The sequence below is a fragment of the Leptinotarsa decemlineata genome, unplaced genomic scaffold, assembly GCF_025532065.1.
Source record: "Leptinotarsa decemlineata unplaced genomic scaffold, Ldec_3_MD MMD2_tig00000035_RagTag_RagTag, whole genome shotgun sequence".
Taxonomy (NCBI): Eukaryota; Metazoa; Arthropoda; class Insecta; order Coleoptera; family Chrysomelidae; genus Leptinotarsa; species Leptinotarsa decemlineata.
In genome coordinates, this window is record NW_027412540.1 from 10,851,953 (window position 1) to 10,876,332 (window position 24,380).

At 35.7% G+C, this 24,380-nt stretch overlaps 2 protein-coding genes across 2 annotated transcripts in view; one reads left to right on the forward strand and one right to left on the reverse strand.

Moving 5' to 3' along the window:
- The window catches only part of LOC111509913 (heterogeneous nuclear ribonucleoprotein C), a 650,389-nt gene that overhangs the window by 114,884 nt on the left and 511,125 nt on the right, over positions 1-24,380 (reverse strand).
- LOC111509914 (reactive intermediate imine deaminase A homolog UK114) lies at positions 10,078-23,685 on the forward strand. The gene is given in 4 exon segments (XM_023165774.2): positions 10,078-10,225; positions 10,284-10,432; positions 10,435-10,512; positions 23,494-23,685. Coding segments are annotated over 4 exon segments (408 nt in total). The 5' UTR covers positions 10,078-10,163; the 3' UTR covers positions 23,613-23,685.

Below are 24,380 nucleotides of genomic sequence, written 5' to 3' on the forward strand. Positions count from 1 at the left end.
CAATCAGTTGCTTTATTGTCGTAATTAGCACGCACTACCAAAACGAAGTTAATGCGTGGTAACAACAATTTCATCGAGCATTCGAGACTGGAATGGTCGGTAAAAAACCGGTGAGTATGCAAGAGTGTATTTAGTCATGTACGCCACTACTTCCCGGTACTGCCGGCGATACAGTGTGTGTGCAACTAACGTAACGCTAGTTGCACACACACCGATTTTGGACGGCCAGTATAAAATCGGCCGATATTTTATTGGTAGCGGGTGCTTGCACACTCACCGGATTTTTATCAGTCAAACAATCAGTTGCTTCGTTGTCGTAATTAGCACGCACTACCAAAACGAAATTAATGCGTAGTCACTACAATTTCACCGAGAATTCGAGACTGGAATGGTCGATAAAAAATCGGTGAGTACGCAAGAGTGTATTTAGTCAGCGATACAGTGACAGTGGACGGCTGCTCACCGGTATTATACCGGCGACGATCACCGGTAGGCATGTGTGCAAGGTCCCGTTCCTACATGTGGTTCACTATTGGAATTCGGACGACCGGTACAAAGTCGGAAAATTGGGATTTCTGAAATCATCATAGTGATGCTGACTAACTATTCCTGAAAAAATCCACTTGATTGCTGTAGACATGAGGGTGGTGAATTGAAAAACTATTTTCGGCTAAATAAGTTTTTCTGGAATAACTTGGCAATGCCGCAATGAACATTCAAAAACAAAAATTCCTTGGAGAGCTGAAAAAATATGTAATCAAATGACGTATTCATATACTGGGTATTCCATTCAAAAAATATAACTTTGGACACGCTCGGCTGAATCAATCAGTACGCGAGAAAATGATTTCAAAATATAGTATTTATCGATATGACTGCGAAAAATAATTGAGCAATTTGAAAACTGTTTTCCTGATAGCAATGGACCGAGGAAATCTTGTGTTTACTCACCCTGTATTTCTATTGAATATGAAAAAGTAGTTGGGATAGACCGACGGGTATATTATTGATAAGGTGAAGTATCGAACCAGCGACTAATCACAGCTGGATGGATGAATGGAGGTCAAAGTTCACGCTCTTCAAATAATAATAATTTGTTTTTATTCGGACGAAAATATATATGCATATGTATTATTTTATACTATAAATGAGGCGGTTTCATCGTTGTTACTTTTTTATAAAACAGAACGTCAGCATGCAGTTACCTTCTCCTCTTCATGTTTAGCGACACAACTAGATTTAAGGTGTGCGAAATCGCTTGCCTTCTTTCACTCTAGAGATCAGACGTAACCATGAGTTCTTAACAGTTTGAATTTCACGTTTACATATTTCAATCAGATTTGAATCATATATAACATCAGGATATTTGAAATGAGAGAGCACAAGCCTCTCGCACGCAGTTATTTTCCCATTCCTAGTGAGATAATATCTGCTCTCATATATCAGTTTAATAGAGGCGTTTGCTCATTGAATGAGCTTCATGACGTGATTCTAGAATCTTAGGATGTTGTCCATTAAAACCCCCAAGTTTTCTACCATTCCAAAGTTATGAAGTGAAGAACCCATAATGATTATTCTAACCATTTCCTCGATTACTTTTCTCTTTTGTTACGAGCCAAATATTAAAATGTACGAGTTATTCGGGGCGATGAGAAGACAATGGTTAGTAGCAGATTCAATGAAAGGGAAAAGTTCATTTTTCATCAATTGCATGGCATTCTCGAATATTTGTGGTGGAGAGCTGTAATATATTTGCGTACAAATGGACGTTCCAATGATTCAAACTTCTGAAAAGATAAGAAGTGTGGATACTGAAGAGCAGTGATCCCAGAATGCAACCTTGAGGTATTTATATATCCAAAAGCATGTGGAATTGGTTACGAATTTTCTGGAAATAGCTTATTTCATTCTGAATCAAATTGTCTTCGTGGAAAAAAGAATCACTGTGAAAAAATGAAAAATCAAAACTTCATCCAGAATCCAGTGGCGGAGCTTCTGTGAAGATTATGGGTGAAAAAAAGAAAGCATTAACATTGGAAAATGTATACAGGTTTTTAGAAAAAGTGAATACAAACCTTTCCACGTAGGAAGATAGTTTCAACTACGTTAAAAGTACTAGTGAAGAAGTAGAAGTTCCGAAAAATGAGATTGAATAATTGGACTTTGAAAATGAAAATGAAAATTAGAGAGAACTTGATCAACATTGAGGAAAAATTGTGGTCATATGATATTTTACCGTATAGGGAAAAACTTTGATGACGTTAAATCAGTCAAGAAAATAACTGGGAAAGTTCTCAAGGAAAGAATGACAAGTTACCTTGAAGAATATAATATTTTTTTGAGCAACAGTTCAGTTTTAGACGAAATAGATTCATGAATGAGATGATAACTGAATTAAGTGGCAAGAAATCAAAATAATTCTGAAAACTATATCGAGGAGAGATACCTACATATAAGAACATAAATATTTCGATATAGGAATTTCGAAACGATTATCTCTCCCAACTAACCTACACAGTAGGCTCTGATGAATGTCTGCAGAAAGATAACTACTCCTCCGGCAAATACCACGCTGGACATGAATTATATCCGACAGACACTCATGCAAGATACTTCACAGATGTTAGTCTTGCATATGTTTACCGTTAATCTAGCAGCAGGACTGGTCTGTAGGTGATTTACAAACCAGTTTCCAGGTATTACCTGACGTCACTGCAGAAAACAACTGTCGTTATGCACCTTGAAACCGGTCTGTAGGAGATCTACTCGATGTGTTTCAGCATGGTCCCGCTGCTGGATAAATGAGGAAAATCTGCAAGATTAACCTCTGCCAGGTGTCTTGTGAGGTATACGTCATATCTGTCGTATGGAATTCAAAATCCAGCGAGGTATTAGCCGGAAAAGTAGTTGTTTTCCGACAGTCATTTACCAGAATCTACTGTGTGTTACGTTGTGAGGGATGAATGTTTCAGAATTTCTGTTTCGAAATATCGATATAAGTTGAGTGGGTACATAGATAGAAATTCAGCAACAATCATCGTTTTTATAGACTCACCGAAGCACTTGACACTGTTGGTCACGACTAATTACTTTTACTAGCGAGGGATTTTTTTTCCAGTTTGTGGCTGAGAGTTTTTTCTTTGCATAATTCACACATCTTTATATATAGTTTCAACTTTTTGAAATTGATTGCTTCATTCCTTTCGTTGAAAGATTCCCTCATTTTTCTGTATCAAGATGGAGAATTAGGAAGCCAACACCTTTCTTTACCAAAAATCATTCTCTTCTAAAAATAATGTCTCTCAAACAACTTTTTTCTCGTTATACTTCACTGGTACAAAGTAACGAAGTAATGAATCATTTTTTTAAATGAAAAGAATCCCTTGAAGGCTTTGCATGAGTACCCCTGTATAAAAATATTTTGAGCATTGATTCGTTAAAAATTATGAAACTCATTATCAGCAGATTGTCTATCGGTTGAACTTTTCACCTCAGTTGTTTACGGAAAAATACATGTAATGTATTATCTATAATATATACTTTTCTTTGAACCAACTAGATATGAATTAGTGTGTGACCTATTCTTCATCAACTATGGCTACATCAAAAAAAATTCTGATCAACACTTCAAATGCACCAAGTTTTTCTTCAATGCCTTTCAAGTAAGTTTAAAATAGATGTAAGACCTAATATCAATCATCCCAATTGTGGATATGGATGCGGTGGTAGTGCGCCCGATTCACGATCGGAAGGCCGTGGGTTCGATTCCCGCCTCGATCAGATATTTTTCTCGAGAGAATTTATCTGGTTGAAGCTGGGATGATTCTGCAACCGTGTTAGGAATCGCACGTTAAAAGGTAAGACCTCGTTAGTCCTTAGCTCGCACAAGTTTCTCAACTTCTGAGAGTTGTCGTTGGTATGGGGGCGACAGCTGATTAACGGAAAAACAGATTTTTTTCAATATTAATGGCACAGCAGGCATAACTGCGATGAGGATTTGCAATTCCCAATGAAAGTATTACTAAGGTGTGAAGTCACTGGTAAACTTCCTGAAAGTTATTTCAATATAATTCAAATTACTAGTATCATAGAGTATTTCGGATTTTTCAAAGTCAGGTACTGAATCTTTCAATTGAGATGATAAATTTCTAGTAATCATGATAATCATTAAGCTACTTTCGGAACAAATACTCTCCTATATGAGCACTGAATTATACAAAAACCACTTCTCTCTATTCAGTTTGCATTGCAAATATTCATTATGGAATTGAATTCGATATCATTCACAGGGTTTCTACACATTGAAGTGAAAGAAAGAAGTAAAATTCCACATGGAACACTTTCATCCTCACTGATAGACATCTTTATAGTTTTGATGTATGGGAAACTTGAGTCTGAATTTTTTCGGACTTACTGATTTTGAATAAACAAGATTTGCTTGAGAAACCTTTTGTATAGCAAGTTTGAAAATCAGGCCAACCATGAAAAAACTGTTTTACTCAAAACATCTTATTATTCTGTTTTTAGGGTGCTAAATCCAAATATGACACTTATTAAACCGTATCACCTACCAGTTTTTCACATTTGCACATCAATATATTATATTTTTTGATTTATTACAAAATTTAACAGCTTTTATATACTACAAATAAAATTGTGAAATAATTTGTGCCGGATGTAGAAGAGTTGGCAGCACTACATTTACTGTCCAGAAAAAGAGGAATTATATTGTTCTGTTCACAGCTGATGTTTTGTTTACTGTCAACTTAACCTCACTTTCTGGTTTCCAGTACATAAACTCATCAAAATGTCTAATCGCGGTTTTAAGAACTCTGCTGACGGATTTTATTATATTTGTGGTGGGTTTTTTTTATCAAAAAACATCAAAGAAACATTACAGACTTTGTGTAAGAGGTGTATTTCTCATATTTTGGAATTAAACCTAGAAATAGTGTTGAATGAAATTGGCTATTCGGCTCATGGTTGGATGATATGTGGTTATTTGAAAGTAACATACATGCTTCTTGGTCAGCAAGGCGGTTTTACCAAATTTCCATGTTTTTGGTGTGTATGGAACAGTAGAGCAAGGGATCAACATTGTTGCAGAATGAACTGGCCTGTGAGGGAGTCTTTAAAACCCGGCAAAAAGAATTCTAGATCCTAGAAACATTCCCTTACCACCTCTACATATGAAGTTAGGCCTGATGAAACAGTTTGTAAAGGCATTGCCTAAAGATGGACCTTGTTTCAAGTATCTCTGTCAGAAATTTCCAAACCTTTCAGAGGCTAAACTTAAAGAAGGCGTCTCTGTAGGACCGGACATTCGAAAAATGATAGTCGACATGAACTTTTAAACCACAATGACCATACATGAGAAAGAAGCATGGGTATCATTCAAGCAAGTTGTTACAAAATGTTTAAGAAATGCAAAAGACCCAGAATATTGTACCATTGTAGCTAACATGTTAGAGAATTTTAAGAAACTGGGATGTTTGATGAGCCTGAACGTCCACTTTTTGAATAGTCATCTTAATTACTTCCCGTAAAATTTGGGAGATGTTAGTGAGGAGCAGGGTGAGCGTTTTCACCAAGATATTGAATTGATGGAAAAACGTTCCCAAGGCCGCTGGAACATCAACATGATGAGAGACTACTGTTGGTCACTTCACCGTGAAGCTCAACAAGCGACTCGTCGCAGGAAAAGCTTCACAAGAAACTTCAAAGAAGGAAGAGAAAGGAAGTATGAACCAATTCCATCTGACTAGTGAAACCTACGTTACAACATCGCATCATTATTTCAAGATTTAACATAGTGTCTCATTAATTTTACCATATACCGTACAGATTTTGAATTGAACAAAAAAAGGAAATTTTCCAACAACTATGGGTGATACAAAAACCTAAGACCAGATTTGGATTCAGCACACAAAAATCTATAAAAATCAGCTCTTAAAGTAAACAAAGTTTTCAAAAACATTTTCTGTTGGCCTGTGAAATCTTTGGATAGTGAAAATCAAAAAATAAATCTTGTTAGTCAATTTTTTGACAACTTCACCCTTTCGTCTCAAACTTCTGATGAAAGCTTGATGTGACACACACTGTATGAAGATTATATAGAAGATGATGAAGGATGCAGCCTTGCGAATTCTCATTTTGTCACGGAAACAGGGATCCACAATGAAACAGAATCTCTACCATATTTCGATACGACATAGAGACATCTCAAAATAGACTAATTACACTCAACTCAAGCTCGAGTAAGTGGCACGTCCCTGATTCCATGGAATGTTGATTCCATCACTTACATCATTATCCTTTGCTGTCTTCTTCATGTCGGAAACTCGGTCTCCAGACAGATTATTCACGACATATTGTAAACTCCCCGCCCGTGTTAAAATCTCCTATATCCTGTAAATATTCTGTCGCACCCACGTTATCGGACATTGCACTAGCCCTCATTCTGGGTAGTATGCGGGATTAAGTGAGTCATTTCGTGGTCACGCCACGAGAGAACCAGCTCTAGCATTCTGTCTACAGAATCCTCATTTCATAACTGTTGGAAAGGATTTAACGGTGTTTACAGAGTATGTGTGGTATGTTGATTGTTGGGTCCTGTTTGTTGTTCTTCGTGATTCATTCCATCCATACAGAATATGATATAGGAGGATAACCAGCTTAGTCCGGCTGCGGATCTAATGAGCTCGATAAAAAGAATACAGAAAAGTAGAATGAATTTTTTCACAAACAACATATATTTTTCGAACATAATTATATCAAATGTGTTTTGAAGATTGACGCGCGAAAAGGACATATTTTCAGTTGAAATGACTTGGAGTCAAACAACATGCATATCAACCCATTGCACTATTTACATGTTAAATTTTGATAGATACCATCTTCATGTTGTTTCAACATTCAAAAAAGTGAATATCACTGGAGTTTTTCCAACACCAAATCGTTATTTTTAACACCTCGACACGTGTTTCGATCACCAAGTGATCATCTTCAAGAGAAAGATTAATCTTGGTGATCGAAACAGGTGTCGAAATGTTAAAAATAACAATTTGGGTATGGGAAAAAACTCCAGTAATATTCATTACTACACCAAAGGTTCCAAACAGTGCATCACAAACTAAAAAAAGTAAAAAGTGAATAATGAAAAGACGAGAGATGACCGATGATGTCCGATGTCTGAGATGTCCGATGATGAAAAGGTGTCAAAAATTGCTTTCAAATAGTTGAAAGACACGATAGAAGAAATGAGGGGAAGATATCTTCACTAAGTAACAATTAAAAAAATCTGTTTTTTCATTAATCAGCTGTCGCACCCATACGAACGACAACTCTCAGAAGTTGAGAAACTTATGCGAGTTAAGGACTAACGTAACAATAATTCATACAACATTTTTCTCTATCTATCTATTTTAAATGGCCTTTGCTTTCCACTTGGGTGCATTTTACTAGGCTCTTCCTGATGATGGTCAACAAGAGTTTCATCGAGGGCGCAGCGGCTTTGCTTTGCGCAACGCTGCCACCCTATTTACTTTCTCATACTTTATTGTTAAAAATTAATGAATATTTATATAATATTCGCCTTCTCATCGAGAGACCTGTTTATTTCTTTCACATAAACATAGATTTCACATTTTTCAAAATTATTATAGAGCTGACGACCTTGTCGAATCATTCGACATCCAGCCTGATTACTGGCGTAGGGTGCCGCCAGTCCTTTCAATTTGTCTTTTACTTCGTTATTTATGTTATCATGACGTTATTTATTTCAACTACACCTCACTTTTGGACTCTGGTCACAACATCTATTGATCATCTTTGAGGGAAGTCATTATCGGCACAACCGTCCTAAGATTCATGGCCACCCTTGACGTTTTTCACCAATAAGTTCATGAGAACATAAAAATACTTCATGAAACGTCAGCTTTTATAATAAAACTGCTATTAGATACTACCATATGTCGTTGAGCGATTTTCTCTTACGAATTCGAATTGAACCGAAGCGCCTCCGAAACAGCTCCAAAAAATAACCAGGCATTTGGCAGTGACAGTGTAAATCAGGTTCTCAAACTTATTTTGTCTACCGCCCACTTTGAAACACCCAATTTTTTTTATTTTACTACATCTTACGAATCACAATCGCAGTCATTATTTCAATAATTAAATTATGTGTGTCATGTGAAAATAAGACTTTCTGATGAGGATAATGTAAAACACCATTTTTTAATATTGAGAAAACTTTTATTCATGTTATTGAAACAAACATTTCAATTTGAATTTTAAAACTAATCTAATATGAGAGATCAAAAACAGCCGTAAGTCACCGCGTTCGGTAATCTGCAATCGATTTATCTTCTTGATTAACAACGTTGCCACATCACTAAATCCACGTTCACACAAATACGATGATGGGAATGCTATCAAAAATCGTTGAACAATGGACCACAATCCAGAGTAGAATTGCGGGATTGTATTTTGTAGCCAAAATTCTTGGTATCCATTTTTGAATTTTATTTTTATTTCCTCGTTTATTATTCAATCGTTCTGCGACATCACTGTGAAGGTTCTCCAAATGTTGGTAGTGAACAAGCAAGTTCTTGTTGTTGAAGGATACTGCTGACAAATTAGGGAAATTGCGAAACTTACGTCTGCCGATATTATTTTTGTATAAGAGCAATTTGGCTTCAAAAGCAGCAATGACATTTTTTGTTTTAATTAAATTCAAGTCGTCACTTTAAAGTTGGAGATTGACATCATTAAGTAATTTATACAGGTCTGTCAAGTACGCAATATCATTCTTTAAAGTGATGAGGTTGCCGTGCAATTCTTTGTCTTTGTTTTCCAAGAACTCTATTACAGAGTCAAATAGATTGTGAAATCGAGTCTGACGGTTATTTCTTGATAACCAACGCACTTCTGTGTGAAATAGCAATCGGTTGAAATCTTCATCATTAGCAACACGAAGCTAATTAAATAATCTGTCACTTAAAGAGCTGTTTTGGATTTGATTGACTACTTTGATGATATATTGCAGTGATTGAGAAAGGCGCTCACTCAAATTTTTCGTAACCAAATGTTGCCTATGAATCAGTAGCAGCTGATATAATATTCTTCAGTGGAATTTCTTTCTCATCAAAAAATTTTTCCAGTGTATTATATATGGTTTCTCCGTTTGTATCCGTCTCTTAATTTCTGCCAAATAGTAGCTCTTGATATATTTTCTCATTTGTAATAAACCTCACGCATGACAACAAAAATGCTTCACTGGTTGGTAAAGTGGACTCTTCTAACTGAATTGAGAATTTAGAAGTCTTCAGATGATTGCACAATTACTCTTTCAATGTTTTCAGCCATCTCATCAATTCGTCTTTGCACGGAACTATTGCTTAAAAGAATTTTTCGGATAATATCTGCCGCTGGTTTATGGAGCGCAGTAGTTATTACTTCTTCTATTGCCGGTAAAATTAAAACATCTCCAATAGTGTGAGGTTTACCTGTTTGAGTAATTAGCGAAGAGATATTGTAGGAAGCTCGGAATCCGTCGTAGTCTTGATTAGAAGCCGCTGAAAAAAGTTTTGACACAGTTGGCTGAGCTAAGTGTTTCTTCTCCAGTTCTTGAAAATAAGTCACACTTTTGTCTTTTTTATCTGAATGCATCGAATTCATCGAATCTCGAGCTTTCAATTTTAATGCTGAATTGATTGATTGACTCGTGTTACGTTGGCAAAAGTGCACTGATTCAAATTACGCTTTTGTTGATTTGAACTTTTGAAACAAACCAATGCGACATGTTACGGACTAATCAGTTTGTTCAGAGGTTTATATTACGCAGAAATTATTTGCTGTGAACTTTTCAGTTTGCAACAATCGAACAGAATCTTAGATGATTCAGATTAGTTCACTTTTGAGATTGTGAAAGATAATGAACCCAGAAACCACCTAAGAATATCTAATTAGTGATTACACTTAGCTAGTACATTTTTTCACAATTTTCATCCTCAAAATCTTTCCTTGTTTGTTATTAGATTTCCTTTATTTATTCGTGTAAAAAGTGATGGCGTTGAAGGGATGATCTCCCTGTATCCATTTATGGATCTGTCATTACTTGAATTGAACGTCTGACATTCTAAATAAAACGTCACTACTGGAAAATGACAATAACAAAAAGAATAATTTTCACAAAGAATGCGCCAAACTTCAATTCTCCATTTAGGTATGTCCGAATAGCTTTCAGAACATGACGATAAGTAACAAATATAATTTTATTTCAGCCAAGCAGTCGTGCTCGACAATACTATATACGTTTCCGGAGTACTTGGGGTGAACAAAGATACGATGAAACTTGTGGATGACGATTTCACTTCCGAAGTGAGGCAGACGCTAAAGAACTTGAAAGCGATATTAGAAGCAGGCAGTTCCTCTTGGAAAAAGTTGTGAAGGTTACGGTTTTTTTAAGTGATATAAACGACTTTGCTGCTATGAACGAAGTTTATAGAGAATGTAAGTACACGAGGATACTGCTAGACTTTATATTTCAGGACTGTTATCGAACTCGTTTGAGTTGGAAAAATTAGTGAGTCTTCCATACATGTTTCTGAACTCATTAGTGAAACAACATTCGCATAAGCGAAAAAAATATCTATATCGATACTTTTTATGAATTTTTCAACGTTGGGTACTTCCAATTTTCACTAGGTGACCCAGTTTTAACCTAAAAAATTAATAACAATAAGACTTTGCAAACGTATAACAAAAATGTAGCGATAGTTAATCGATCAAATCTAATTTACTCATTTTCACTGGTGGCGAATACTATACCTTGGTTCAGCAATATAACAATTTTCACACGGCGCAAATATGATGGAGAATGTAATAAAAAATTCCTGGCAATAATGCTAATATTGAGATAAAATCCGTTGGATATTTCACTTCAGCATGAAATTTCATTATGAAATGAGTTTCCAGTTGATCTTGATTGCATATATCTGGATTGTGAACACATATAAAAAGCCTATAGTGACCATTGACTCAAAGATTCCCGACTGCGGAAATACAGACATTCTGCCTTGAATTATTCTCCATGTATTTTCTACAGAATTGGGACTATCAATTTCTATAAATTTTCTTATCAAAAATAAGCCTTTTCTATAACCCAACCTACACTACTACGTAGTGTAGGTTGGGTAACGTTAGGTTACGTTAGGTCCAAACCCGCAACGGTTTATTGTATTCACACAAGACCAAAACCTAGTTTCTTAACGAAGCCGATTAGTTTGTATGGTGAGTAGTCTTTCAGGTTAGATGGTAATAGTACGGCTCTGCCGAACTCTGTGCTCTGCTGTTTCATCATTTCCAACAGAGGCGACACACACTGTTTTCCGACAGTCCGAGTCTCTGCATATGATGATTCAAATGAGAGTGACCTGTAAGAAGGCCTGTTAGACATCGTAGTTAATCCCTACTGTAGTTCAACAACTGTTTAGTATCAAGCTTCGAAGGGTGAATAAACGCCTTGGAGTGAGCCAATCCTGGAAGATTCTGCCAGAAGTTCATGAATCTTCTTGCCATCCAGGTGTTCAATCTTTGTTTGGGAAGCCTGAAGCGATGCTATCGACAGGCTGTGGTCCGTTAAAGCTGCTTGCAGCACCCTTCTTTGTAAGGGAGTCAGCTGCCTCGTTGCCTTCCAGGCCAGTATGGCTAGGAATCCAGACCAGAGACAATCTGGTAATTCATCCTATCGAGAAGAGTTTTTGGCAATTTGCTACCAATTTAGACGTTGCTCGGCAGGAGCCAAGAGCTTTCAACGCCACTTGACTGTCCAAAAATATTTTCATTGACTTGTGTATGAGGTTGGATTTTTCCAATCTTTCCTCACATAATTCAATAGAGTAAGTTTCCGCTTGAAATACAGGCAGTTCGTAGTTGACAGTTGAAGGCATAGTGTCTTCTTGTGTCAACCAACACTCTGTTGCACTCTGCATCAAATTGTTGTGCAATTGGCAATATGCACAAGTCTATATGCAGTCCATCTAGCCTCTCTCTCCAGAGAATGTGGAGAGGAGGTGGATCTAGAGAGATCTCCATCGCTGCTGACCAGGTGGTACTGATGGCATCACTGATGGCCAGGCACACCTGTCTCTGTGAGCCAGAGAGCTTTGCCTGGGCCGTTTTCTTCAGCTACTACGTAGATGAAGAGAAAAATTTCCTTTGCAAAAACTAACATAAGTCATACCCTCTCCCAAACTACGGAGTGGGATTGGTCGAATCTATTGAAAACACTTTTTTCTTTCTAGATCAATTATATTGTGTCTTGACGCGCGTTTCACTACCTTCAAGTTTCGCTAACTTGGTTAGCGAAACGCGCGTTGGGAGACAGTATGTTTGTTCCAGGGAGTGAAAGTGTATTCAATAGACTCATTTGGCTCAAGAGATCCCAAATTCTAGTTATCAAATAGGGATGAATAGGTATTTTGTCATTTAGTTCAAAATGATACTTGTTTGGAATATGTATTGTATATAAGGCAAAATATGACATTCCTACCAGATAACAATGTTTTATAACAGACAAGTGTCATTGAAGTCTGTCGGGTGAAATGACTCGAAAATCGAAGAACGGTGCATCGTGAGCTAGGCGCGTAAACATGGTGCTATAATAGTATCAAAATATGCACTGTTCCCAAACACCACAACTCTTCTCGATGCGCGTTTCACCAACTGAGTTGATGTCTTCATGAGATGATGTTTACTGAAGACGCCCACTTTATTGAAGGAATACGTATCTAGAAAAGAATTGTAGTTTTGGTGTTTAGGAATAGTACATCTTTTGAACTTATTTCACGACAGAGGTTCCACTTTTACTTTAAGTTTAACTAGTACGTCGGATTGGATATAAGGACTGGATACTTGCACTTATTATTTCAGCTTCTCATACCGGAGATGGTATAATCTCATTTACCTATTATGAAAGATATTTGAAATAAATGTTATTATTGCCGATACATACTGACGGTAACTATGATTTAACAAAATATTCGAATAACAAATCGAAAATATGATATAAACGACAATGAAAACATGTGAAAACACTACAGGAGTATTCAAATTTACAAATACACCAGAATTATACCACTTGATAATCTAAACGAGCTATAAACTAGGTTCATTCAGATACAGGGAGCAACTATAGGGTATTCCAACAGGGACTTACGAACTTTGACAATTGATAACGGTCAACTTTTCGAAGCTACATCTGTCGCATCAGTTGTTATTTATTCATTCTGTTTTGCTAAACCATCATTGGTGGATATAGCATTCAACAATACGTACATTGTTTCATCAAAATCAACGTCGATCAGTTACTGAACCAGTCTACTGGTTCAGTAACTGATCAACCAACACCAGAACGTTGACGAAACGCAAGACCTGCCGAAAACATAGCCGTTGTCTTTGAAAGTATGCAGGAGAATCCGAGGCATTGGATTTCGCGTCGCTCACAGGAACTCGGCCTTCGGCAGACCACAACTTGGCGAATTCTGCGTCGTGACTTGGGTCTGCACGCATACAGAATTCAATTGATCCACATACTGAAGGTAAACGACCATAGATAACGACGTGAAATTGCTGAATGAGCTCTGGATCAGTTGGCAACTGCCCCTAATTTTCATTGAAATCTCATCTTCAGCGATGAGACCCATTTCTGGATAGATGGGTATGGGAACATTGTCGAATTTAGGACTTTACAAACCCTCATGTGATCCAAGAACGTGCAATGCATTTCGAAAAAGTTACTTTTTGGTTGGATTTTGGGCTGGCGGCGTCATTGGTCCATATTTCTCTGGAAACGACGTTGACATCACTGTCAACGGTAAGCAATATAGGTCAATGATTACCACCGATTAGTGGTTTCAACCGGCAGCGGTATGTGCCACACAGCTCCAAGAGCGCCTAAAAGATTTTCCTATAGTGCTTCTGTTTTGTCCTTAAAAAAGGTAGGGGTACTTGTAGGTAGGTTTATTTGATAACATTTTGATGTGGTATTCTCACAAGATTCACAACACGTGTTTGACCTTGCGATAAGTTTTCAGGGCATATCTTATACTATTGCTCAGCATAACAAGCGTGCTTTTTTTAGAATGAAACAGGTTTTGTGAAATATTTTGTTGGACCTAACCATGATAGTAAAACATTTTTCATACTAATAACCTTACCAGAAACGCGATTTCTTATACAGTAGCTTCTCCAGTCGAACTGGTACGACCGAGGAATATAATTTCTAGCAAAATGCGTGTCTAATGAAGTAATTAGTGTAAACATTGTTTTGTCATCATGGAGGGTGTTATTAATTTTCCGTGCTAGGACGTGCATTTTGGAAGATAAGACCACGTTAATCCTCAGCTCGTACAAGTTTTGACTTCTGAGAGTTGTCGTTCGAAGAGGGGCATCAGCTGGTTGACGGAAAAACAGACTACAACAGATTTTTCAACAGATTTTTTAAATATTAAGTAACGTATTAATGTATTAATTTTCCGTTAATATCTTCTTTGGGAATCAAATAAAGGAAAAACATGGTCGTCAATCGCACACTCAGAGAGTACTCTGTTCATTTGTATCATTCAATACAGTGAATAACTGCTTGATTTCACTTCAGCACTTGATGGTGAAAGATTTACCGATGGGTTGAAATCAGTCTAAACAATGGGATCCGCTGTTACTGAAATTTTGTTATTCACATTTATTCATTTTTCAGTTTTCACGAAAGATTTTCCTGCTAGAACGGCAATAGTGGCAGCAAAACTTCCATTAAATGCAAGGGTAGAAATCGATGCAATTGGTGCTACAGGACAAGTGAAAACAGTATGCTGTCACTGATTGTTGAAGTTGCCGAATCTTTGCATTTATAAACAGATTTTTAGGTGATATACATCATTATGAATAAAGTTTTATTATTTACTGAAGGTGAAATTTCTATTTTTGATGGGCAAATATAGTGGTTGGCAGCATGTTGAAGTTCTCGATATTGGAGAATGGCCGCATGTTAGTTGGTTTTTGGAATATCAAATGAAGAAATAAAATGAATTTCAAGTAAAAATATATTTTTTTGAGCCAGTATGGAAATGAAATATACTCATCCATGAAATATCTAAACAGTAAATAAACTACAGTAATAACTGAACAGTAAACTACAGTTCTCCAATAAACTAACGAACCCTTCGGATGAAACCTTTTTTTTGTAGTAAGACAAAAAATAAAAAATCTCAGTCAATTTTTTTGTACCACTTGTCAACCGTCATTCAAATTGAAGTGAAATAAAAATACGAAACAGAATATACCGAAAAATGTATGCACAAACATCTTCGTGAATAGTATATTTTGGAACTATATGCTTTCTTACTTCATTTGAAAGATTTCCACATTTTTATTTATTGTTTTTGTAAAATGATGGGTAAAATGATGGGGAAAGCCAAAACGTTCCTTTACCAAAAATCAATTTCTCCTAAAAATATACCTCTTTCAATTCAAAACAGATTTTTATGGTTAGGAATGAATCAAATAATCGAATGGCTGTCATCAAATACTGTTATTTCTTTTTCTCTCTCTCTCTCGTTTTCTCTCCGTTTTCTCCGATTGATAACCCCGCATACAAACTCAGTGGAATATCGCATGGAATTGGAGTTGCATGAAAATATTTGCACAACGAGGCTACAAAGACAATAAACATAGATAATTTCAAATCGATTGCTCGATACGGAATTAATTTTTTGGGGTAGGAATCGAAATATCGGAGAAATCGTCATAGTTTAAAAAGATTAATGAGAGAAAGCAACAACTCAAATTATGACCAAACTTGCAAAACACTATTCCAATACAATTACAATCTACGCGATTTATATCTATGAATGTCTAATGATCATTTACGAAAATTCACAAGTCTTCACTGAGGATATACCTGCACATAAGTATCCCACTAGAACAAATGAATGTATGAATCCCCTTCATAGACTAACAGCAACTGAAAAAAGCGCCCATTTCATGTCAATCAAGCTTCTCAATCATCGTCCTAACAGAATTAACCGGACTAAAAAAATTAGAGTTTTCAAAATAGAACTGAAAAAACATGTCATAGACTTAGAGCCTTATGATTTGAACGCATTCCTCACTGAAACATTCATTTAAAATATTTATAACAAAGATATTTGAACCTCCTTGTTTGACGCAATTTCACTCTATGTTACCGATATTTTGCAATAAAAGTTTATAATCTACTCTAAAATGAACCCGTTCATCATTATTTTCATTATTATTAAATTTTTTGGCCTTTGCTTCCGAACGGCGTATTCAACCAACGTTCTGTCATCGATGACATGGGTAGATTCAACTCATTTATGACATAAGGTCGTAATTTCATAAATGAATTCAGTGTGCTTTATCTCACGCTTTATCATGTGATGTTATCCATATTGGTGCTGAAGAGACAATAAGGCAACTGTCTTATTTCAAAACATGGGATATCCGCCATTGAAGATGACGGTCTTCTATTAAGTGAAATTTTACCATTTTTATGTACTATATTATGTAGGAATCCAGTGAAAGACATCTGATTCTATTCCATAACGGATGTTTGGAGTACAAACTGAATAGGAAACTGTTTTTGTATAATTCAATTTTCATGTGGAAGTATTCAACTTTTGTTTGACTACGCGTTAAATGTAACGACCTCACCATTATTTCAAATGTTTTCCTTACTACTGGATCATTAACTTCTTTTGACAAATCTTATAAACTCTGCAAATTGGTAAACAATGATTCCTTTTTTGCGGTCAAAACCTTCACCTTCCGCTCTGCAACCGTACCTCCTGTCATTTTATAACAAATTAGTAAAACCTAAACAAAAAAATAGTGAAAGAAATCGAATAAATTGTTAAGCAAAGCTCAAAATCAATCTGCACCTCGTGTCAAATTCAACAAATAATTTCAGATCAAACTCTAGTTCGTGATAATAAACAAAGCAATAAGTTATCTCTATCCGCGATTACCGTCCATTCGTAAATCACAATTTTTATGCCCCAAAACTGATTCCGATTTCAATTGTGATAGTTCAAAACGAAAGTAAACAAACAATAACAATAAGGCACCCAAAAATCCTATTTAAAATATGCCAAGTCAAAACCGAGTTGAAAAGGAACCGAGATAAGAGACCAACCAAAAACCCGAACTTTTTGCGCGTCGCCCGCTAATACACCAAAATGGTAACTCAACACCGCCAATTACTTTATTTAACCGAATTAACAACTAAATTCCCGATTATTTCCTTATCCGGCTCCATGGACCAAAAAATATGTTGTAAATATTACCTAATTCTATTAAAAAATTCACAACTTACCCCAGAAAATGTCGCTAATTCCTACCTTCTACCCAATACGTTGGTAATTAGGGAAAATAGGTAGGTAAAATGTAAAAATGAAGGAAATATTAACTCTTATCGAAAGATCTTCCGAAAAATTGTTCCCGAACAAACAAATAACTAATTTCAAATGTATCACGAACCGGTGAAACAATAATAATATATCATGAGCTCCGTCTTTCATAAACTCAAGGAACATACTACTTTTTCGTATATACCAATACGGTTCGTTTTTCTTTTAAAAAATGCGCGGTTGCCGAACTATATAATCTGTACCTGTATTTACAAACTTTGAACGATACGGAACAGTGGCGAATTTCATCAGTTCTGACTTCCATTGTCTAATATGATATGATTTGAAATCTCTGAAATAACAAATGAAAATAAAAATTGAAAAGAATAGCTGAGAAGAAAAATTATGTTGAGCAGGAAAACCCTGAAAAGAAATAACAATGAAATAGTACTTGAGCAAAAAATCGAAAATTGAATAATTGAAATGAAATGAAAATTAAAAAATTTCAAGCCAAGTTACTTCACGATGTTTCGATTGTTAATTTCCATAATCGTTTCCGTCTTCGAAACTATTTCTCTTTCATGTAATTCATTGATTATATGAAAATAGTTGTTTCTAAAGGGATTTTCCTTCCAGTATGTGTACAAAAGGTACTTCTTTGTATGATCTACAAATGGAATTATTTGCTTTCTTTCTTCCTTTAAAAGATTTCCACATTTTTTACATTTTTTGGAGATGAACAAGTAGATGGCTGAAACATTTCTTTCCCAACAATCAATCTATCAAAAAATATATTCATTTCAATTTTGATCTCGATTGTTGTGAACATACTTTTTTGAGTCGATGTTATCAATGGCCATTATTATTGGTTATATGCTGATGTTAACTATAACAGGAAAAATGTGGGGATATGCGAAGCCGGGTCAGTTTTCTGAGCTATAATAATTCAATATAGTGAACCAGCTAGTCGAAATATCAAATATGCTGGTAGATCAATAGGTATCCGATGGAAAAAATCCTAACAAATCCTTCTGTGAAAACAAGTTGATAAATGAGATCACTGGTTTTTTTCGACAAGAATACTGACTGTGTGTATGATAATAATATTATACTACAGATCATGCGGCATCATGTCAGACGAGATGCAGACAAATGCAGAAGACTGTCATTCTTGGCTCACCGCGCTCGCTGAGGGCACATAATTCTCGGACCCAACGATCACTTATCCGAAGGTGTGTAGAGTGGTTATTGGTTGATAATGCTGAGGCGCTTTCTTGAAATTATGGCGGCTCGACCAGCGCAACCTCGGGGGAATAATAATAATAATTATGATAATGATAATTAGCTTCCGGCAACATGAATATCGTCTGGAAAAAAACGGATGATATAACGAGATTTCCTTTCAGAACTGCATATACTTTATCTAGAAAATTCTTTCAAGATGATCCGATTATTGAATCTATTGTTGAATCACAAGATCATGACGGTTTACCACCCAGACACATGCAGAAAGCTGTCATTCATTGCAGCATTGCGCATTTCTCTTTAGGGCAGCTGATCAAGCGGCTGATGAACTCGTTTCAGTTTTCTACACGAAACAAGGTGATCACAACTCTGTAACCAAGTTGAAATTTTCTTTCCGCAGGTGGAACCTGACGGGTTGGTTGAGTATAACATTCTAGTCTAGCGCCGCGCTGTCGCGTGATTGATCTAGACTATCTAGAGGTTACTGACACCAGGTGCAAAGCCTATCAGAATTCAGAATACAAAAAATAAGGTTAATGTTCATATTTTGCGACCTACGTAAATTCAAATAACATTTTTAAAATTTTTGTATATTAGTACATTCGTCTTGAACACATGTCATGTTCAGCTTCAGCTGATTATCATGTTTAGATTGTTGATGGGAGGCATGATAGTCAAAGGTGCTTTGCGTGTTCGGTCATATTTTTTTTATTTAGAAAAAACCGCATCAGGCGTAGCTATTAGCGGCAAACATATAAAATATATCTAAAATATTCAGTTGTTTACGTTACAGTTTGAATAAAAGCTTACATTTTTTAAGAAATTCAACAATATTGTTGGTATTGGTATTTTGGAAAATTTCACTTAGGTTGGAGGGAATTTTGTTGTTCAATCTCCCAACTGTGAAGAGCGGGCACTCTACCAGAACATGCTTAACATAATCTTTGGCAATGCAGAGATCTTTAGATCCGTGAGAGTTTTCAATAAAATTCTGTAGTTGTTGGCTGTTGAGTGGAAATTTTGAAGGGTTGTTGTCAATAAACGCTTTAACATCGTCGGATGGGTTAAACTCTGTTTGATTCTTTTCAGTCTTATGTTTTTTGGATTTCTTGTCATTCGGGGTTGAAAAATTTTTGAGATGATCGGATGGTGGTGTCAATATATCTGTAACGTTTCTTTTGTTTGATGTGTGGGGATCTATCTGGGTGTGATCTGTAGAATCATCAAAAGTGAGTTGTAGTTGCTTGTAAATAACTCTTGGCTGCTGAACGTCTTCACTTGTTGTAGAAGTAGTAGGGATTTTATGGACAGTGGCGGTTGTAATTATAAGGTTGGTATCGGGTATTGGGTGTGATATTCCAGGAATGGGCTGTGGCTCTTGAAGTAGGGTGTTTGGAGTATCTTTAGACTGGGATAATGTGGTCTGCGAGATGCATTGAGATGCTTGGTGCCCAGCTCGTTTACATCTGAAACACAAATGGTTTTCTGCAGAAAGAAATATTTTATAATGCACTTCTTCATGTTCTAATTCAATGCATTCAGGAACCTGTGATTTTTCTGGAAGAGAAATATGAATTTGTCTTCGAAAACTGAGAATATGGCTGTATGCGGGATCGTTTGCGCCTGTTCTCAGACACGTCATTGGCGACATTATCTTCAGGTCTAAATTCTCAAGGATTTTTATAAAGGTCTCATGCGGTATGGTAGGACTCACATTGACAACAGGAGTCTTTCTGATGGTGTGATCAATCTTCTTGCTGAAATTTTTATACCATCAATTTTTATTTCACCGTGGTTTCTCAAGAACTGATCGACGTGTTTTTGTCGGACAGGTACACATAGATTCAAGAACAGAAAGTTATATGTTTGGGGTTAACTACAGTCCCTAGTTCGAGAAGGTAATCCTGTATTCGGAGTCTATCCAGAGATGTAAAGACGATTGCTTGCTCCTTAGTGGGAAGCTGGTTTGATTTTTGTGATAATGCAGATGAATAAGATTTTGGTTGTTGAGTGATATCTGGGTTTTTAACGGTGGTAATTTCCATGTCGGTAGATGCCATTGACAGAAGGTTGTGTTCACTTTCACTAGAAACTTCCGAATTTATATTTTAGTACTAAAATTCCAAATTTTATTTAAATAATTTCAGAGCTGCCTAAAGATAACTTTATTTCTACGTAGTACAGGTCTGGACCTCTATCTTCGGTGATATTCTGTTATCGAAAGAAATGGATTAAAGTATTTGCATCAAATTTGTATTAAAAATTGAATTAAGTGCTCAGAAACACATGGAATGTTGACAGTGACATAAGGTGATTGTACTGCAGTCTGAAAAATATTTACAAGTGCTAAAAACTTTTCACAGAATGTCGACATGATGTGAATGACGACGCTTGCCCTGGACGTCACAGTATATCAACAACCGATGAAAATGTTGAGAAAGTGAGAAAAATTGTTATGGAGAATCGTCGAATCACTATAAGAGAAGTTTTTGAGAATGTTGGCTCATGCCATGCAGTTTTTTCTAAAATTTTGGGCATGAAGCGTGTGGCAGCAAAGTTCTTTCCCAAATTGCTGAATTTTGGGCAAAAACCGTCGTTGAATGACGTCAACAGCAATCCAGATTTGCTTGAAAGGGTCATAACTAGCAACGAATCATGGGTATATGGTTATGACATCGAAACTGAAATAAAAACGTCCCAATGGAAGAGCTCACTGTTTTCTTCGTTGACCGTGGCATAGTGCATCAAGAGTTCTTGCCAAATAATCGTACTCTCAATAAGGAGTATTATCTTGAAGTTATGCATCGCTTGCGACAACCAATACGAAGAAAACGTCAGGTATTGTAGAGAAACCATTCATAGTTTTTGCATCATGACAATGCACCTGCGCACTCGTCATTGCTTATTCGTATTTTTTTTGGCCAGAAACAACACCTTAATCATGCTTCAGCCACCGTATTTACCAGATTTGGTCCCCTGCGACTTTTTCCTGTTCCTAAGAGTGAAGAGACTCATGGAAGAACGGCGTTTGGCGACGATTGACGAGTGAAAAATCAAATCGCTGATAGAGGTCAGATACATTCCAAAAAGTGCATACCAGAACTGCTTCGAGCTGTCGAAAGAGCTCGCAGATAATCAAATGGAAGTCATAGAGCTTCAAATCGTTTTTGTAACCTACATGTAACCTACATTTTCAGTATATTACTATTAAGGGTTTTCCTGCTCAACAAAATTTTTCTTCCCAGCTATTCTTTTCAATTTTTTTCAAAATACTGAATATATATATATATATATATATATATATATATATATATATATATATATATATATATGTATATATATATATATAATCCTATACATGTATAGGATTTCATAGAATTATATTCCAGCTACATTAACCTTTCTTCTAGATTATATACATATATATATATGTATCCCATCTATACATTCCCGAGAGGAAAAGAGGAAGTCCAGGGACACCCTGTATATATATATATATATATATATATATATATATATATATATATATATATATATATATATATATATATATATAATGAAATACAATGGAAAGAACCAAAAAAGTCCAATACTTGCAATTGAAAATTATTTATAAAATTGTCAGATATCTGATATTATTAATGTCATGTTCAAAGCTTACTGTAATGACAAGAGTGACCTTATTATTGGAATATTTCTATTTCATAAATGCTCATTCAATGAATTTTATACAACGTGCCACTATTTTAAATTAAGAATATTAACGAGATTCATCTGTCTAGCAAATAATTATAAATTATACTTGAATTTTTAATGACTGTTTTTTTGCTCATATTACCCGGATTTTCGTTAATTATTTTTTTCTGAATGTAAAACCTTTGATCGATCGAATTTAATTTTATGTCCTGTTCCAATACAATGTTTAGTAAGTGCACATGAATTTTTGTTCAATCGTATATAACTTTTGTGTGAAGTGATTCTGCTTGATAACGTTCTGTGGGTCCGAAATAATTCAAATCACAATTATGGTATATTATTATATTATATGGTATATGAACGAAGTTTGATATTTTCAAATCAGATGAAGAATCTTTTGACTCCTAAATACTTCCAATAACTCCCGTTAATCCCTACCTAACACATAATCCCTACAGTCGGCAAAGTCTCATTTGCCATCTTCTGATGATCACCAGAAGATGGTAAATGAGACTGCCGACTGAAAAGTTGTGAAAATATTTGTGTGAGATTAAGGACCACAGAACACGGAGCGAAACCTAAGAAAACAGTTCATCAGGCTTTGTCTGTGAGAATCTTTGAGTTTTCATGTCTTCATAAAAAAATTATTGAATTTATTTTCATAATGATTTTTCATTTCGTCTTTCTGGAAATATATTCCATTCGCAAAAAATAAAACGAAACGGAAACATTTATTAGAGTGTTCTCTCTTTTTTGTATTGATTTTTTAAATACACTCGGGTTTTTTTTTCTCACAATTTTTTAAACGGTCCTATTAATGTGTAAAAGATAAAACAGAAAAATTTTGTGGTCAGTACTAATTGAGTGACAGGCTCATCGATAATCTATTATTAAGTACTTTGTAAAACATCACGCAAGTTGATAATGTATTCATTTTGTGAGTTGAATTTCCTTATCTCTTCAGCCGAAAAGTCAATTGAGAGGCTCTCCCACCAAATGCACCCTCCCTCATCAAACGGATTGAAATCAATCTCTTGATAAATTTTCATCATCCACCACAGTATCAACAACCAGCCTAATCTCCGAGAACAAACTCGTTTCTAAGTCTCCTTTATTAATGTTTCAGTTTTCACAAAAGATTTTCCGGCAAGATCTGCATTCCAAGTAGGGAAACTTCCCTTCAACGCCAGAGTGGAAATTGAGGTAATTGCTGCGACGGGGGATGTGAAAACTATTTCCAGCTGAGTTTTCCCAACCTTTCACCTAATTAGTTTGGTTTTGTTGAGGTTATGTATAATAAAGCTAAGCATCGATTATATTGAGTTTGTATTTTATTTTCAAACGTCAAATGTCTCACATCTTTATTCTTTGAGACCAATTTTTGTAGAGGAATTGGAATGTTAGGACGACCAGAGCACTTATTTCGTTGTGTCATCGTGTTTTATAATATCTACCGCAGTCGAAGACGGAACATCCAGCATACAAACCTGCTGACCAAGATCAACAAACCATAAAAATAGCCTTGAAGCCTAGCTATTGAGCCTAGGAAGCTAAAACCGTTATTTCTCAAAAATTATTCTCTTTATACCTCTTTCAATTCAAATGTTAAATTCTACTTTCGATTGTATCCAAAGACAAATTATCCCCCTTCTACCATTCTCAGTTATATTGAAGCAATTGGTTTTTGACTATTTTCTTATTTACCAAAACTGATACCGACAGAGATGAAGACTTTCTTGTTGTCCTATAACATCTACTTAAGATGCTTAGCAAACTGCTGTGCTCACAATCGCTCTCTGCAAATATCCATTCCGTATATTTCTGAAAATACTTCATGCGGCAGAAACTGTTATTCATCAATTCAAAGTTTAATTTGATACACTGTGAACTACACTTTTTGAAAAATGTCTCATCTGTGAAGGTGTCCTTGTGAGAAAAATTCTCTGAGAATATTTCTCCAAACAGATATAATCCGTAGCGATTCGAACCCAAAATAAACCGCCATACAGGGTG